Source organism: Myotis brandtii, unplaced genomic scaffold, assembly GCF_000412655.1.
Source record: "Myotis brandtii unplaced genomic scaffold, ASM41265v1 scaffold18, whole genome shotgun sequence".
Lineage (NCBI taxonomy): Eukaryota > Metazoa > Chordata > Mammalia > Chiroptera > Vespertilionidae > Myotis > Myotis brandtii.
The window spans coordinates 7,229,881-7,247,611 of NW_005356674.1; the positions used below are offsets into that span (position 1 = coordinate 7,229,881).

Below are 17,731 nucleotides of genomic sequence, written 5' to 3' on the forward strand. Positions count from 1 at the left end.
AAAAAAAAAATAGCACAGATTGCAGTGAGCAGGCATCACACGTGGTGTCACACCAAATGATTTCATCGAGATTGCCTTTATTTTCACACTAGGTAGTCAGGATGAAATTTCACATTAGATGTGTCTTTTTCCAAACCTCTGCTTTGACTAATACTTCCAGGTTTTCACGTGGTAAAAAAGAAATCAAGTTTCAACTCCCTTCCAAATTAGTTTTTACTGACTGCATACATTGATTTCTTTTTTGCTGCATAGCCAAAAAAATTAATGTTTTCCAAGTTCAAATTTCTTTACCATTCAGTTCTACATCATTTAAATAACTTTCAGGAAAGTTTCAGCTACTTTTTCTAACTACTAGCATGCAGTCCTTCTCAAATCGCAAATCATTTTTCCCAAGTCCTCCGCTGGCAGGAAAAAGTTCAGTGGGTTAAGAATCGACCTGAGATTACAGAGAGGGCTTCATCACTTAGGAGCTGCGGCACTGTCTCAGGAAGGCAATCTCGATTTCATCCGCGATTAAAACAGAGGCAACAGTGATGAGGCTCTGCCTGGCTCTACAGGGCTGTTGGGACACACCAAACCTCACATTCTTCCTTGGTTTCGAACCGGTTGGCGTTGCCCCCACAGCCGCCATACCAGAACTGCTGGCAAGCCCACTTGTCCTTGTTATAGTACCATTTCAGGATGTAATCCTGGCACTCGCCTTCCATTGGATCCATCAAACAGGGACCTGCCACAGAACAAATGCAGGGTGTTAAATTTCCTGTATGAGCATGACAGGAAGGGAGCGATGGTTTGGTGTCACAGGCCTGAAAATGAATCCTAGCCTCACTATCTACTGGCTGTGTAGCCTTGAGCAAGGAACAATCTTTCTGAGCCTCAATTTCCTAGACCATATAAACAATATTTTTTTTAAATAAAAACTTCTTCACAAGTTTTGTTGTAAGGTGTCACATAACATGTGTGAAAGGTGTAATACAATTTCAGCTATTATTCTGCATAGTACCTAACACATGTCAGATACATCCGACAATGCAAAAATGAGTGAGTGGATGAATGAATAAATAAATCTTTCTGATACTGAGAATTCCTTACTTGTTTATTATACTTATTTTCCTCTTTATTCAAACCATCTCAATCGCTTCCTACTCTCAAAGCCTTCTAATAGCCTAAGCAAATATAGTTTATTATTTATTGTATCTTGACACTTACCCAAGAAGTTAATATTAAAAGAAAAACATGATGTTCCTGGAAAATGAAGAAACCGTTGGAAATCAACAGTGACAACCGAGCAAAATCTGGGATACAGTGGATTCTAAATCAGACATTAATTTTTCCAGGTATTTTCGTTTCAGGTCAGCCCCACTGCACAGAATAGTGGTATCCTCCAGTTTCCCTGGGCCTTCCAATGGCTCTTGAATAAGGGAGATATCTTGCTTCAGAAAGCAAGAGTTAAAATTTGTGGTCTGTTCCTAGGAAGCTGCCTACGCACCCCCATTAGTGTAATCAGCACAGACTAGTTCTCTTGAAGGAGTGACCAGATGCGCTGGACCCAAGGGAATGAGATGCACTCTTAGTGGGGTAACGAATGGTCCTACGCCTTGAACAGGCACATTGGAATTGGCCAGCTGCAAGGCTCTGACTTGGGGCGGAAGGACGGGGGAGAAAACAAGCAGTGAAGGCCCAGAAGGAGCCAGAACAAATGCTCCTCCAAAAATATTATCGGAGTCAACAGAAAAACAGTCCAGTGGTGAACTTTTGACTGTATTCTCTGGGTCCAACAGATAGATTTAGGGCTCAGCAGTTAGCTGACACTAATTTCTACCATTACAAACTGATTCCAAACTGACAGGCCACGGACTTGTTTAAATAGATCCTTACTTTGCCCTGGATGGGTGGCTCAGTTCGTTAGAATGTCAAGCCATACACCAGAAGGTCTCAGGTTCGATTCCTGGTCAGGGCACATAACTAGGTTGTGGGTTTGATCCCAGGCGGAGGGCACATGGGAGGTAACCGATCGATGTTTCTCTTTTCTCTCTCTCTCTCTCTCTCTCTCTCTCTCTCTCCCAATAAATAAATAAATAAATAAATCTATCATTACTTTTCCTAGTGACACTTTGTGGCTTTTGGCTTTAGAAGCCATTTACTGGCGAGACAACCAGGGGCTGCTTCTCCTAGATGATTTCTCTAGAGCAGCGCTCTACAATGACCCTCTACAATAAGGGAAATATTCTATGTCTGCACTAATACAGTAGTCACTGCTTATGTGGCTATTGGGTATTTGAAATATGGCTGTTGCATCCAAGGAACTGAATTTTCAGTTTCATTTAATTTCAAATGATTCTCTATTTAAATAGCTCATGTAGCTAGTCGTTGGTCAGCACAGCTATAGGATAGTCAATCCTCAATGCTTTAAACTACTTATCTCCAAGGTATTCTGTGAAACCTAAGGGAGCTCAGATTCTTAAGTTTTCTTTCATCGGTATAATATGGCATTAGGGGTCAAAAAAGTTTTCACCCGAGCAGTTATTGCTATACCCCAATTTTACATTTGCATTGTTTTTACCAAGTGCGTTAACTTTTGCCTTTCTTAGAAGAATTCTGCAGCAGCAATCAGTTTTACTCAAACAAGTCCATGAATCCAGGAATGAAGAAAAGGGGAAGAGAAAGGAGAGCACTGGATAGGTATGAGGAACAGCTACGATGACACTGCAATACGCCCGGGCTGGTTCTCTCTACTGATACATGTCTCATGATGTAGCCCTTCTTGGAGGAGAAAGCCAAAAAGTAGATCTGTGTGCTTTGGAGATAGCACTGAAACTGAAAATTATACCGAGATCAGCCTGGCTTCTATGACAATTCTTTACAAGTACCTGCAACAAAAGGTTGCAGGTACCATGGAAGAATTTAGCTTAAGATACAGGTGCACAAAGGAGGCCATGGAAATTTAAGACTACATGTGGGCCAGAAAGGACTCTAAGTAGTAGTGAAACTTGACCTGAGTATTAAAAGATGAGTACATGTAACTCAGGTGGATTCTGTAAAGAGGCTGCAAATGGACAGATGAGCATGAGCAAAGGCATGGAGACCTTGAATAAAGAACAGGGGATCGGGGCTACTGCAAATAGTGCAAAAGGAATATGTAGGGAAGTGGCAACCAGTAGGCCTCAAAGGACAATGCAAGGTCTAATCACAGAGGCCTGTGTGCCTTATCCAGGCATCTGAACACTATCTTATAAACCAGGGGAACGTCCAGCCCATGAAATCATTTGGTCTGGCCCTGATCAGGCATTAGGGGTGAGATAATAAATGTTTCACTGAATATAGCAGGCTAATACTTAAGCTGCTATGTTTGTGTGACCCATAAATGATGTTATAAATATCCAAATGGCCCTTGGCAGAAAAAAGGATCCCCACCCCTATAAAATAAACCATTGGGAAATAAAGAAGACAAATGACAGGATCAGATTTCCATTTTAGAAAACTTAACTTGGTGTTCAGAATGGAATAGGACGGAGGACAAACTGGAAGAAATGAGACTCGTTAGACAGCATTGCAATTACACTCAAGGTATTAAAAGGGAAGATTGTGGGAAAGGGAATGGATCTGAGAGACGCTGAGGAGGAAGTCACACGAAGATGTGGTCACCAGTTGGAGGCAGGAGGAGAGGAGAGGAGAAAATTAGTGATGTTTGGGTTTTAGCTTTCCATTCCTGGGTCAATGGAGGTTCATTCAATAAAGAATAACAGTGATGAAGGTTTGAATGGGAAAGATGAGTCGCATTTGTTTGAGTTTTTCTGAGATGACTGTGGGCATGTGCAATGGTGCCATCTGGAGGGCAGTTGGTTAACTAAGCTGGTCTGCAGCTCAGGAGAGAGTCAAAGATGGAAGGTAAGGATTTGAAGTCATCAGTGCAGAGGGGCTAGTGGAAGTCCTGGTGGGAAAGCTTGTCCCTGTAGGTCGCGTAGAGTCCTTGGAAGATTGAAGAAAGGGCCTTGGGGAAGGCATTGCAGGTTTACCATCAAATTCGTGAAGCCTAAGCTTCCGGGCCCCTCATTTGCATCAAATATTCACTTTTGAATTAAATTTTAACAATTTTATATGCTTTTCTTAAAGAGGGCCCCTAGAGTGTATAAATTTCAGGTTTCATGAAACCTGGTTCTCTCTGTGGGGCTAGACCTGGAAAGAGGATCCCAGATGAACTGGTCAGAAGTAGAACAAAAGGAGAGAATATCTCTGGGGCCAGAGAGTGTTTGAAGAAGAAGGTTACAGCCAGCCGTGGCCCCATCCCAAAGAGCGCAAGTCAAGAGCCCTTTGGGTTTTTTGTCAGTGGGAACAGCTGAAGACAAGGGACAGCTTTTCTCTCTGACTGAAGGGCAGGAAAACACGGGAAGTTGCACCTGGCACTTTCTTTTGAAAGCAAAAATATATGGGCATCAGCTAGAGAAAGACATGCGGGAAGGAACTGGGAGAGGTGGTGAAGGTTTAGAGTAGCCTTGGAATGCAATGAGAGAGGAACTGGCCACAGCCAAGTTACAGAATGGGTAAGAAATTTGGGGGACCCTCAGGCCTTAGTTTTTGTCTGTGAATAGAATTGGATTGGATGACCTGTCCGCTGTTCTCCACCTCTTTCACCTTGACTTTGTAGGAAAGGCCCCCTTGGAGCAGTGGTTCGCACTCGTGGTTGCTCAGTGGAATTGCTGCGTAGCTCCCCCGCCCAGCAATTCTGATTGAGTTGGTCTGGGATGCGGTCTAGGCTTTGAGAATTTTTAGAGATTCCTATTTTACATCCAAGACTGAAAATAACTGCCTTAATGAAGTACCTAACAATATTACATACTGAAAACAGAATGATCAACAGGATAAGTTCTATCCTCAATTTTTCACCTAAGGAGATAAAATATGCTGCTGGGCGTGACCACTCCTCTGTCCATCGGTTTTGTTATTATTTCCTTTGAATGTCTGTTTACTTTGGAACCTAAGCGGTAGGACATATCAGCACTTTAATACCTACCTTGGGTTGTAGGCTTGTTATGTGGCAAACACATAAATTAACAAGTTTTATCCTCAAAACAACCCTGTGAGATAGGTATTCACACAATTCCCACTTTACAGATCATAAAACTGAGCCCAGAGATGTGGCCACTTAGCTAGCAGCACCAGAGAGAGACCCATGTAGGCACATTCAAAACCTCTGGGCAATTATCTCTCGTTTAATCTAAGCAGGACTATCCACACCACTCACTAGAAATTCTCCCAGACATCTTTTCCCCTGCATTTTAAAAACTTGACAGTCAAATCCTCCCAAATCTCTTTCTAATGTGGTCACTGTTTTGCTCACTTTGTTGAGCCCATGTAAGAGGTCACATGGTATCTGCATTATTACCGGCTCTAATCCTAAATCATCGCTAGTTGTTTTAGATGAACCCAAAGGTTCCTGAAACTTGGCCAGCACCTATGTGGCCACTCATAGATGAAGGAGGCTTCTATAAACCAATGCATTTTCCTTCAAGGTCAGGAGCATGTTTGCCGCTTCTGCAATAGATCATTGCTTCTTCACAATGAAATACAGACATGTCATAGGGTGTGTTCCCATCATACCCCCTGAAATAACTTCTGTTCAGCTCACTCAAGTGAAAGTTAGCTCTTGTATATGTTCTTAAACTAATTTCTTTAGCTGCATACATGAATTTGTGTGTTTGGAAGGAAAGTATATAAAAGCCAAAATTTGCAAGCTAACACACACAGTACACAGGATTTATTTTTTTAAAGATAAAGACTTTTAAAAGTAAACTCAACCTAAAGAGTAAGGAATAGTTGTGGGTTTTTTTTACCAGTAGTGTCTGAATTTACTTCTCTTCCATTTTTCTTTTGTTTTGCAGACATTTCTTGTTTGTTTTCTTCAGTGGCATAGCCATTCTTTTCATAATTTTCAAGTGCTTCTTGCTGAGTTACAGATGTCATCGTTGCTGTTCTGTTCTCCTCCAGAAAAAAATCTGTTGCTTCAAGTGCTTCCAAATCATCAGCAAAGCCAGATATGCCACGCTGGCGCTTGGGCAGCCTTTATAAAAACAACCCATGTCAAACCGTGTAACCAGACCATGAGAACTGAGACGTTCATTTTCCAATTGATACTGCTGCGCTCAATAAAGCTTTGGGTTTGAGCATTTCCTAATGACTTTGTTATCACATTAGCTACCTTCTTAGGTTTGCAGAGGCATTTGGACAAAAGTAGCAACAATATGTTTAGCATTATTAACTTTACCTCTGGGACAATTAGAAGATGGGGATGGGGTGGGATGGAAAATTTTAATTTTTGCTTTTATACACTTATGTGTTCTTTCAATGTTTTATATTGGTCCTGTATTACTCTTAAGGAAAGAAAAGACACATCATATCAGGGTTGTCAACACGGGAGCATCCTCGCTCCAGTAGCTTGGGTCAGGTCAAGGACTGACACTGCCTGTGACCTTTCTCTAGGGAGTTGTCTCCTTCAATGGACAGAGCTATGGGACAACCTCAGCTCTAATCCTCAGCCTACCTCTTAATAAGTGACTGCCTCCGAGTGTCCCCTCGGCTGGGGCCCCCACATTCTTCAATGAGCTCTGGGGGTGGGTACTGGTTTGTTCCACCTAAAAATAAAATTTCAAAATAAAGTCAAATCAAATAAAGCATAAAATAATATAAAACTTGAAAATAAACTAAACATAAAGTAAAATAAAGCATAAAAACAAAAATATTATCCATTAACACAAAAACTTAAAAGACAAAATAAAAATAAAATAAAGCATAAAATAAAGTAAAATAGATAATAAAGCAAAATAAAAAGCAAAACAAAATGAAAATTAAATGAAACAAACATAAGAACAAAAATCCATTGACATAAAATAAAAAAGATGTAAAATAAATTCAAGCAAAGCATAACACAAACACAAAAATAAAATTGAAAGAAATGAAAACATAAAATGCACACTATCATATGAATAATGTAAAATCACAACATAAAAGAAACCTAACATAATAAAACATAACATAATAAATAAATCAAAACATAAAGTGCAACCTGACATCATAAAACATAAAAAATAAAAAATGAAATTAAAACAGACTAGAAAAGTGATTCATTCAGCCTTCGTCTCCCTCAAAGAATCACTAAGCCATCAGCCATATATTGCAAATGTCTCTTCCATCTCCTACAACAATAAGAAATCAGAAATTCAGAGTGCTTCACTGACCTTTCTGGGGTTACACAGCTCCCTAGTGGCAAAAGTAGGACTAGAACCTAGTCATTGATCTTTATACCTCTCCAACTGAAGAGGCACAAATGCTGTGTCAGTACTTCTAAGCTGTCCATCAGACTCCCTTTGATTCCTTCACTGAGGGGCAGATGTCCCTCAAGGCTCCCAGCAGGAGATCACACCCTCTTATAAACTGAGAAATTCGTGTCTCCCAGCAACAAGGCCTCACAGGTCACATCGAGGCCCCCTGTACATGACCTGATTGGGATTAGCAGTGGTGCACAGAGCCCAAGACAAACTCCTGGGAATGTGACCAGATCAATACCCACCCCCAAATCCCAACCATCTCCATTATCATGCTAGGAATACAGCTTTGGTACTGGCTGCCCATGAGTTTGGTTCAACTAGTTTGGTTCTGATTGGAGGTGAGGACACTGAGACAGGAGATGGGGAGGAATTCCTGCCCAGGTGCTCTGTCAGTGTGCCCCTCAACCTTCCCTGTTGGCTCCATCCACCCAACCTGAGCAAGTCCCAGAAAAATAAATGCATATACTCTTGTTACTCAAAGCGTGGTCCACGGCCTACCAGCGTCAGCATCATTTGGGTGCTTGTTAAAAATGCAGAATCCCAGCCCCAGCTCAGACCTACTGAATCAGAATCCACATTTGACAAGATTCCCCAGGAGATGCACGTGCATGTGAAAATTTGAGAAGCACTATTATACACCACTGGATTCTGGGAAATAGTAATAGCAACAACTATGCCTTATAATTGTACAGCACTGGTGCTTTCGAACCTCCTCCATGCACATATTTGAATGTAGGCTTCACAAATCAGAAAGAGACTGTAATTTTCATTTTGGTAAATGAGAAAATCGAGAGGTCTCCCAACCACCAGCTGAGAGGTTCCAGACAAAAAAACCAACATTAGGCTGGGCACAGTGTCAGGGCAATGGCAGCTCAGGGTTTTCAGGAAATGGGGTGCTCCTCTAGGGTCTCCCCAGAGGTTGTGAGGCTGCATAAACCTCAGCAAGGATGAAGGTTCAGTGGGCACCTGCTCGCCCAATGCCAGGCTGTGCAAGTAGTTCTCCCCACCCCAGCCCACCCAGGCATCCCCCATGCTCAGAGATTGCTCACTTTGTAGGAGGTTCAGGAAGGCCCATGTGAAGCGCCTGGCGTAGGCCACCTCTGGGTCTGAGATCCCCTGCAGGCGCAGCAGGTGCTGCTCAGAAGGGGTGCTGGCCACTCCAGCCAGCTCAGCCAGCTCACGGGTTCCCACGCCGGGACCCAAGGCCAGCACAAACAGAGTGACGCCCTTGCACTTGGCCTCCAGGGACAGAGTCCTCAGCTTCTCCCGGTCCCAGCTGCTAGTCTCACTGGCCACGATGGCGAAGAGAACCTGTGCCCTCCTGGGCAGTGGGGCTGCCAGGAGCACCTTCTCTAGTGTCCACTCCAGGGCATGGCCCAGGGCCGGGGCTCCCTGCAGGGGGTGGCCCATGGCCTCCCGGATGTGCCTCTGCATCTGTGCCCGGTGGCCATAGGAGGTCAGGGGGAAAGCCTCCCGCACAGGGGGCCGTCCTGCTCCCGGCCGGAAGCCTGGAGTCGTGTGCATCACCAGAGCCACGCGAGCCCCGTGGAGGGACACGTCTGGCTGCGCAGCCACCTCCAGGTTGTCGAGAGTGGTGTCCACTAGACGCAACGCAGCTTGGTACACATCTGCACCGACGCTGTGGGAGCTGTCCACCACGAAGGCCATGTCCACGTCCACTGCCAGGGGTCCAGGGGTGCCCGGCCTGCACTCCGGGGCTGGTCGGCACTTGTCTGGAAAGGAAGGGCAGGAGAGGCCAGAGTTACCAGGCATCCCTTTCCTTTCCATGCAAACACACTTCCAGACTCTTGGTAAGAACAGGGGCTGCTAAATGCTATTTGTGTTGACAAGAGCCACAGATGGGCGCTGTACCTAAATTCCCATTTTTCAGAAGAAAGAATTGAGATGATGATTCCACATTTAATATTTTTAACTACTGGGCCATATGGCTTCTTCATTTTTAGGTTCATAGACATCTTCCTGGTTCAGTCCAGGTCCTACCTCTGACCTTGGGCAAATTACTCAGCCTTCCTACTGCCTCAGTGTCCGCATCTGTCAGATAGGGACAGTGACGATAATAATAGTACCTACCTTGTGAGGCTTAAATTTTTTAAATGATTCAATATATATGTAACTGCTCAGAACAATGCCTGATACAGGAAAAACTCAAGTTCAATAAATACCAGCTAAGTCTATGCTTCTACAGGAGAGGAAACTGAAGTCCAGAGAGACAACGTGTCACATGAGATGATGGATGTGAAAGCAGTTCATCAGCTGTTACACACTCTGCCAATGGCAATGCCTGCATTTGACTTGACCAAGCTCTCAGGACCACATCTCTCATGGCAGTGTTACGTCTTAATGTGGATCAAGAAGAGGAAACAATTAAATCCCCTTCTGATTTCAGCGATAGGACTCTAGCCCTGGGTGACGTGGGGATGGATGAGAACCCTCCACACATAGGTGTGCATGGGTTTCAGCACAAAATTTTCTCTGGCACAGGCTAGTATGAGATGTGGGATAGAGTGATGGAGGCTGAAGATAGAGACATTGAATGACCTGCCAATATCCCACTGGTGGTCAATGGCAAATCCAGGTCTAAACCCAGGACTCTTGACTCGTAGTTCCATGGTCTGCCCTTCACACTAAGGTGCCACTACAGAAGGAACACAAGCCCAGCCATCTGCAGGAACCTGGCAGGACAGGTGAGTGAACAGAGCAGGCCAGGGGTAAGACAATAGGGAGGGGAAGGAGAGATGAGGCATTAGCAGGCACTTGCCCCATTTAAAGCGGATAGGCAGCCCTGACCGGTTTGGCTCAGTGGATAGAGCATCAGCCTGTGGACTCAAGGGTCCCAGGTTTGATTCCGGTTAAGGGCATATACCTTGGTTGCGGGCACATCCCCAGTGGGGGGTGTGCAGGAGGCAGCTGATCGAGGTTTCTCTCTCATCGATGTTTCTAACTATCCCTCTCCCTTCCTCTCTGTAAAAAATCAATAAAATATATTTTTTTAAAAATAAAGCGGATAGGCACAACTCAGCTCTGGCTGACTGTGGCCACATGGGAACCCAACATCTGTGACTTTCTGAATTCCTAAGAAAAACTGTTAATCCAGAATTACCAGGAAATTCCCAGATTCTAAAACTCTGCACATACCAAGAAAATAGACATCTGCAGAACAGATCTGGCCTGTGGCCACCAACTAATTCATCCTATTCTCTGCACATCAGTCCGATCAGAAATGCTGCCCATGCTTACCATAGCAGAGAACGCAGCGGGCCATGCGCTCCACGTCCTGCTGGCTCTTGGTCTCCCAGATGAATAGGTGAAATCTGTTGGTTCCATCCATCTAATCCAAACACACACACAAGTTTGTCATTTACTGAATTAAGTTTAGGCCATGTTTTTTTCCAATTCAGATGAAAAAAATATTAATATGGTATTTTTAAAATAATATAATTATACATTTTTAAATAATATTATATATATGAATATTTATTAATATAGGCATATATAGACATTATATTCATATATATATTGGCATTACCTATTACAATTATTAATAGTCATTTAATTCTCTGGTTCTAACCTGGAGGTTGGACTGTCATTGTTGTGGATACAAGAGCTGTGGGGTCTTCAGGCTCCTGATGTGTATAACCTCAATCAGTGTAATGTTGTGTTGGAATGAGGGTCAGGGAGTTGAGGGTTCGATCATTTATAAATTCCATAAATCTTTAGTGATTGTCCACAGTCTGCAGGATGCAGTGTGGTGAGAGCTATAAACATGAACAGCGCCTCCCTTTAAGGAGGCGGTTATATAAGTCATATACCATTAGATTGGAAAGAGGCAGTTACCTAAGCGAGGCCTTTCCAGAGTATTCCTGGTATTCAGAGTTGAGACATATCAAAGCCAGAAGGCAGGAATGAGGAGGAATCAGGGAAGGTTTTGCAGGGATGGCAAATCTGTTTATCTCCTTCACTTAACCTTTCCAGTTAGGATTAGTTAATAACTGATATCGAGGTTTAAAAGTAAAATATTAAATAATAGCAACAATAAATCCAACAAGGTCCATGTGACAAGTGGTTAGATAATTAGCAAACCCACTCCCTCTTCTTCCTAGGGCCACAGCTCCACTACCTTTCCCACCCTCCCCTGCAGTTCAGTGGGACCATAGGATCGGGGTCTAACCAATGGCATGTAGGTGAAAGTGACGGATGCCATTTCTAGTGCATGCACTATCCCCCATTGCTCCCGTGGGCCTCATGCAGAAGATCCAGAAGAAGGCTTTGAGGCCAATGGGTATGATGAGGGTATAAAAGGAGCCCAGGTCCTAAAATGGCTGAAGCAACACCCCCCAACCTCCCCTCACACATACCCCGAGTCCTGCGTGCACTTGTGCTAGACGGCAGAAATAATACTTGATTGTATTAAGCCACTGAGCCTTGGGCATGAATCGTTTCACAGTCAACCTGCCCTGACTAATACAGACGTTTTGCAGAATTTTCACCTCATGATGAAATTAAAAATGCTTTCAGATTGTTTCTCTCAGGAACTGAGGTGTGGTTTGTAAAGAGGTGGATATCTAGGCCTAGTCATGTCCAATCTCTGTCTACTGTCTGTCAAATCATATAGGAGAGGGCCCCACGGAAGGTCAGTTTCTCCTCCTTCATCCTTGTGGCCCAGACCAAGCAAGCTCAAGACCCTCGTCTGGTAGCAAGGTGCCAGGCATGTGAAGATGTCATGCTGGCCCTCAGAAAGTCAGATAGGCAAGGCTTGCTTTGAAAAAGAACTTTCTGTAGCATATGCTCCACACAGAGCTCTTTACACTTTCTGTTTAGGACTGCAGCATATCCCAAACATTCGAGTGCAACCCTTGTGGGGAAAGAAATATAAAGAGTTGAACTTTTGTTTATGCTAATGTAACACAAAAAAAGAAAGAAGAAAACCCCAACATGGGAACTTTCCTAAGTCTCCTAGAAGGAAGGCCAGATGCATCCTCTCTTGTTCTTTACATGACAAAGGCAACCTAAATTATGCTTTTTCCTGACTTAGAAATTCAAATCAGCCAAGACTAATTAAACAGCTACTACATAAAAGTGTTAACAAGCCATATGGAGATTTTTTTAAAAAAAAAATGACACACAGCCACGCCTTCAAAGAGCTTAAATGGAAAGATAGACGAACCATTTTCAAGAAAAGGGTCCAATAATATGTTTTAGGAACACAGAAAGGGGAGACTAATTTCAAGGGAAAAGGATGGAGAGACCCTGATGAACATAACAGCATCTGGCACTTCTGAAAGAATGAGTAGGATATTTACCAGGCAAAGAAGCAGGGAAAAGCATTATAGTATGGAGGAACAGCATATACAATGGTCCAGAGGTAGGCAGGTTATCTATAGAATGCTTCTCAAGGCTCCCACATCCCAGAGATTAGAAAACACCCACCTCCAATGTGCAGCCACACAACACATCTGAAAGCACATCTGCCAGATGGAGGAGGCTAACATGAAGTCTGAGTGCAGAGTTGCCAACATTCAACATTCATTCAGATCTGCTTCACCAAACCAAATGGATCTAATTAATAACCAGGGATCAGAGAAAACAGTGTAGGCACGCATATGAAACATTGCTAGATTTCCTGGAAATCACATGAGGCAATTTGGAAGGCTTCTGAAATCAGAATCCCCGGCAGGGCTCCAAGAGATATGAGAAGACTAGATAACCCTAGGAGCATCGATTTTTACCCCAAGAGTTGTGGGGAAATGCTAAGTTAGGATACATTATCTTCAAATCACAGGAAACATGGGTGAAGTGTGTTCTAAAATGTAGAATTTATGTGAATTTTAAGGTAGTATGAAGAACTTCAAAACAAGTTCAAATAGTTCCCAACTGTGTACAAAGGAGTGAATTATAAAAAAAGTTTATGTGGCACAAATGGATTTTGTGTCATGAACCCAGGTCCTAGTCTTTGATCTACTGTAATTGGCTATGTGACCTTGGACAAGCCTCTGGCCTCAGTTTCCCAGCAACAGAGTTTTAGGATAGGACTCGATGCTGCTACGTTTTCTTCCTGTTCCAACAATTACTGTTTTCTGTACGTGTCTCAAGTTCAGGACACTGTGTTACCTTATTCTCTGAGCAGCTAAGAGAATGCACTTGTGCATCTGTTTTTCTGTTTGTTGGAAAATGACCAAATTCAAATGAATTGGAATAGTTTAAAAACTTGCATCTTTGTGAAAACTTTCCTGCCCAGCCGGCGTGTTTCAGTGGTTGAGCATCGACCTATGAACCAGGAGGTCACGGTTTGATTCCCGTCAGGGCACATGCTGGGTTGTGGACTCCATCTCCAGTGTGGGGCCTGCAGGAGGCAGCCTATCAATGATTCTCTCTCATCACTGATGTTTCTATCTCTCTCTCCCTCTCCCTTCCTCTCTGAAATCAATAAAAGTATATTTTTAAAAAAACTCAAAACTTTTCTTAGGAAGAATAATTTTATGATCATGTTTAAATTTTTCCTGTTCCTGCAAAAATAAAATTGTGGGAACAAGTATTCAAAAACATAATGGAAGTCCATAGGGAAACTATGATTCAGTATAGATTCATTTGTATTTAGTTGTTATTCATTAACATTTAATTACTTGGACTTTGAACTTGCCAGCATGGTCCTCGTCACTGATAAGGAATTAGACAAGATAATTCCTGAGAAACTTCAAGCAGAGAGACAGTGTTAGGAGGGAATCCCAGAGTGAGGAGAGAAAACAGTCTTTAAATGTCTTCTGCAAACTCCTATCAGCACCAGAAAAGGAAATCTCAAAAATTAAGTACCTCAAAAAACCAAGTGATCTGCTCAAGGTTCAAAGCTTTACTAAAGTTTGAATCAGCACCTTTGGTAATTCTCTCAACCAACTTTATTCCTGAACTACAGACCCAGTGCATCAATTCATGCACCGGTGGGATCCCTCGGCCTGGCCTGCAGGGATCGGGCTGAAACCAGCTCTCCAACACCCCCTGAGGGGTCCCGGATTGCGAGAGGGCACAGGCCAGGCCGAGGGACCCCACCAGTGCATGATCAGGGCTGGGAAGGGACCACAGGAGGGCTCCAGAGCATGTCCAGCCCCTCTCACCCAGTCCCGATCAGGGCCAATAGGGCCATCTTGCCCAGTCCTGATCAGTCAGACCCCAGCAGCAAACTAACTTACTGGAGCATCTGTCCCCTGGTGGTCAGTGCACATCATAGCGACTGGTCAAACGGTCGAACGGTCGGACATTTAGCATATTAGGCTTTTATTATATAGAATATCCAGTTGTGCTCTATAGGGACAAGTTGTATGCTAAAGACAGGAGTATAAGGGGTTTGAGAAGATGAAGCACATGGATTTACATTAGCACCCTCTTTTATTTTAATAAACAGAAAGACATCTCCTGAAAGGATATAGGAAACCCTTGAACCTGAGCCCTCACTATTAAAAAACTCTCCATAGGCCCTGAGTTAGAGAGACCCACAGGGTCTCAGCTGTTGTATTCAGCTGCCAGAGGCCATGGGACAATGTTCATTCCTGGGAGTAAGGGGGTACTTTTGGCTTAGACAGAGGGAGGAGAGGGATAGAAAGAAAGTGCTGGGGAGGAGAATTTGCCAGAGGAAGAGCTAACTGGGCCCTGGGGAGGGAGAGTTAGAAAAAAATCTGGCATCCAGTTGAGGTAAGGGCTCAGGGAACAAGGAGGGAAAACTGAAAAAACGAGGGAAGGACACAGAAGAGAACAGTCATGTAACCTGTGACTGACCCTGGAGCTTGAGTCCAGTTTGGGCTCCTGCCACTTGGCGTGGTCCCACCAAGACTGCCATGAGGTCTTCCTGGACTCCCCAGCAAATATTAGGGGTCAGCGTTGGATTGAGGTTGCTGGATAGCAGGGTGGGACTAGGGAGCCAGACATATGGGAAAGCCAATGCCAGGACTATGTAGTTTAGAACAAGTCATTTCACCTCTGACCTTCCGTTACCTCCTCTGGAAATGTAGACTAGCATTATTAACTTGTAGGATGATTGGGATCATACCAACATTCCTCAAACTTTAACATTTATGCAAACCATCTGGGGATCTTATTAAAAACACAGACAGGGCCTATTTGATTAGATTGGGGGTAGAGCTTGAGATTTGGCATGTCTCACACACCTGGGTGATGCTGGTGTGACCGGTCCCAGGATGACATTTTGAGTGGTGAGGGGTTAAGATGACAAGACATGAAAAGCATGTAGCATGGCAGTTGGAACTCCATAGGCATTCACCAAATAAAAGCTATCCAATTTAACAGTTGCTGGGCCAAGGTGCCCTCTTAAGGACCTTGAGAAGATGGTAATAATAATGGCTTACACTGAGTATGCACATAGAACGTGTCAGATGTCCCTGTAGTACTATCCTATATAATAAAGAGCTAATATGCTAATTAGACCAAACAGCAGAATGACTGTCTGGATGAAGCCGAGGCTGTGAGGGCTGAGGTAGCCGGGGCTGTGAGGGCCAACCCCCTTGCACGAATTTCATGCATTGGGCCTCTAGTCTCTTATAATTCCCACAACAAACCTGTGAGCTTATCCCTATTTTATGGGTGAATAAATTGAGGTCCCAGTGCTAAGTAACATGTCCAAACAACATAGGAGACAAAGCCATAGTTTGAAGCCTCATTGCCTAATTTGCTCCTCAGTTGCTGATCCTGGCTTTAGGGGAGTAACAATCCAACAGAAAACAGCAGTCCCCAAGGTCTCAGCAAGGACCTGTCTGGACAACCCAGTATTTTCTTTAAAAAAAAAAAAAAGAAAAGAAAGGAAAAAGAAAAAAATATGTATATATATCAACTTTTATGAATTCTGAAATTATACCAACATTTTAAAAAAACCCAGATTCTCTTTGGCCTTCCTCTTAACATAGGGGTAAGCAAAAGTAGGTTTGCAGTTGTAATACAAATAAATAATACAATAATTAATAAATAATAATACAAGAATAAACTCTGTTGCCCTGAACACTGTGGCTCAGGTGATTGAGCATCATCATGTGCACTGAAAGGTTGCTGGTTTGGTTCCCAGTCTGGGCACAGACCTGGGTTGGGAGCTCGATCCCTAGTAGGGCAGCGGTCGACAACCTTTTGGACCTCACGGACCACCAGTTGGTGACCACGGCATTAGGGGATATGTAGGAGGCAGCCAATTGATATTATGCTTTCATGTCAATGTTTCTCTCTCTTGCTCTCACTCTCCCTTTCTCTCTAAAATCAATTTTTAAAAAAATCTTTTTAAAAAAAAGAATGATTGTGTGTACTCACAACTTAGATAAATCTACTTTTGCCCACCCCTGTATTTTCATCTTCTAAACCTCATTTTACTTTTTATCTTCATGATGGTCAGAAATCCAAATCCATTCCTTAGGGTTTGTTTTTTTAAGAACAATACACAAATAGAAATAGGGCCAGTTCATAGATCTATCTCATAGTATTGTTGTAAAGATAAAACAAATTAATGCATGGAAAGAACTTTGAACTTCTAAACTCTCTTCCTATTTTTGACTTCTGAATTAAAACCTCATTGCTAATGGGAACTCCAAACCTTGAGCAAGTTAACTTCTCATAGTTTCATCATCTAAAACATGAGTCCATATTAATAGTTATCTCACTGGGATTAAGTGAATCAATAAGTGGGAAGATCTTAGAACTGAGCCTGACTCAATAAACATGAGCTATTTTCTTAGGTATTATTTCAAGGGAACATATGCTATATTTTTTATAAAGAAAAATTAAATTTGAAATCTGGCACACAAATTGCATTTTTCCTGTAATCCTCTGGTTTTAACTTTTAGAAAATTGGGTGAATGAAGTCATGTTTTGAGACCCTTGGACACTTCTTGACAATGGGATTAGGCTCACATAGTCCAAATGCTGTAATACTGTTTTATCCAGGGCTGAGAGGACTCAATGGATGGTTTAAAGAATCTTTTCAATATACCCACAGCCTCCAAGCATGTTTAAATGGACTGAGACGTTAGGGCATCTGTTTATATAATTGTTTCAAATTGAATAACCATCATTTTGCCAGAAGCATCTGGGTGTTGTTCTGAATAATAAAATAATATAGAGGTGAAAGACAAAATCTCCACAGACAGTCAAGGAAAGACCTAGGCAGATCATTCAGAAGAAAAGGCTTAGGATATTCACACTCTCCTAACAGGACTCCCCTACAAATAGAGCCCAGGATAGGGGAGGTTAAGGTTGCAATATGCCCAGTTGTAAAGAAATGAAGATTTTTCTAAAAGGCCCTGAAAGGCGGTTCTCGTTTTCACAGTTTATCTCCTTGCTAATATCACCAGAAATGAGGTCATTTATTACATTTGAGCTGGCAAGCACCATTTAACATCCTTTCT

At 42.9% G+C, this 17,731-nt stretch overlaps 1 protein-coding gene across 1 annotated transcript in view; it reads right to left on the minus strand.

Annotated features, from left to right (window-relative positions):
- Positions 1 to 128: 128 nt before the first annotated feature.
- Positions 129 to 17,731, minus strand: part of LOC102256069 (collagen alpha-4(VI) chain) — a 102,879-nt gene continuing 85,276 nt past the window's right edge. Inside the window, exons 34-38 of the mRNA XM_005863599.2 lie at positions 10,581 to 10,671; positions 8,372 to 9,055; positions 6,539 to 6,629; positions 5,832 to 6,058; positions 129 to 727 (exon numbers count right to left, since the gene is read on the minus strand). Of these exons, the coding sequence (XP_005863661.1) occupies positions 552 to 727; positions 5,832 to 6,058; positions 6,539 to 6,629; positions 8,372 to 9,055; positions 10,581 to 10,671 (1,269 nt within the window). The 3' untranslated portion in view covers positions 129 to 551. The remainder of the gene's footprint in view (positions 728 to 5,831; positions 6,059 to 6,538; positions 6,630 to 8,371; positions 9,056 to 10,580; positions 10,672 to 17,731) is intronic.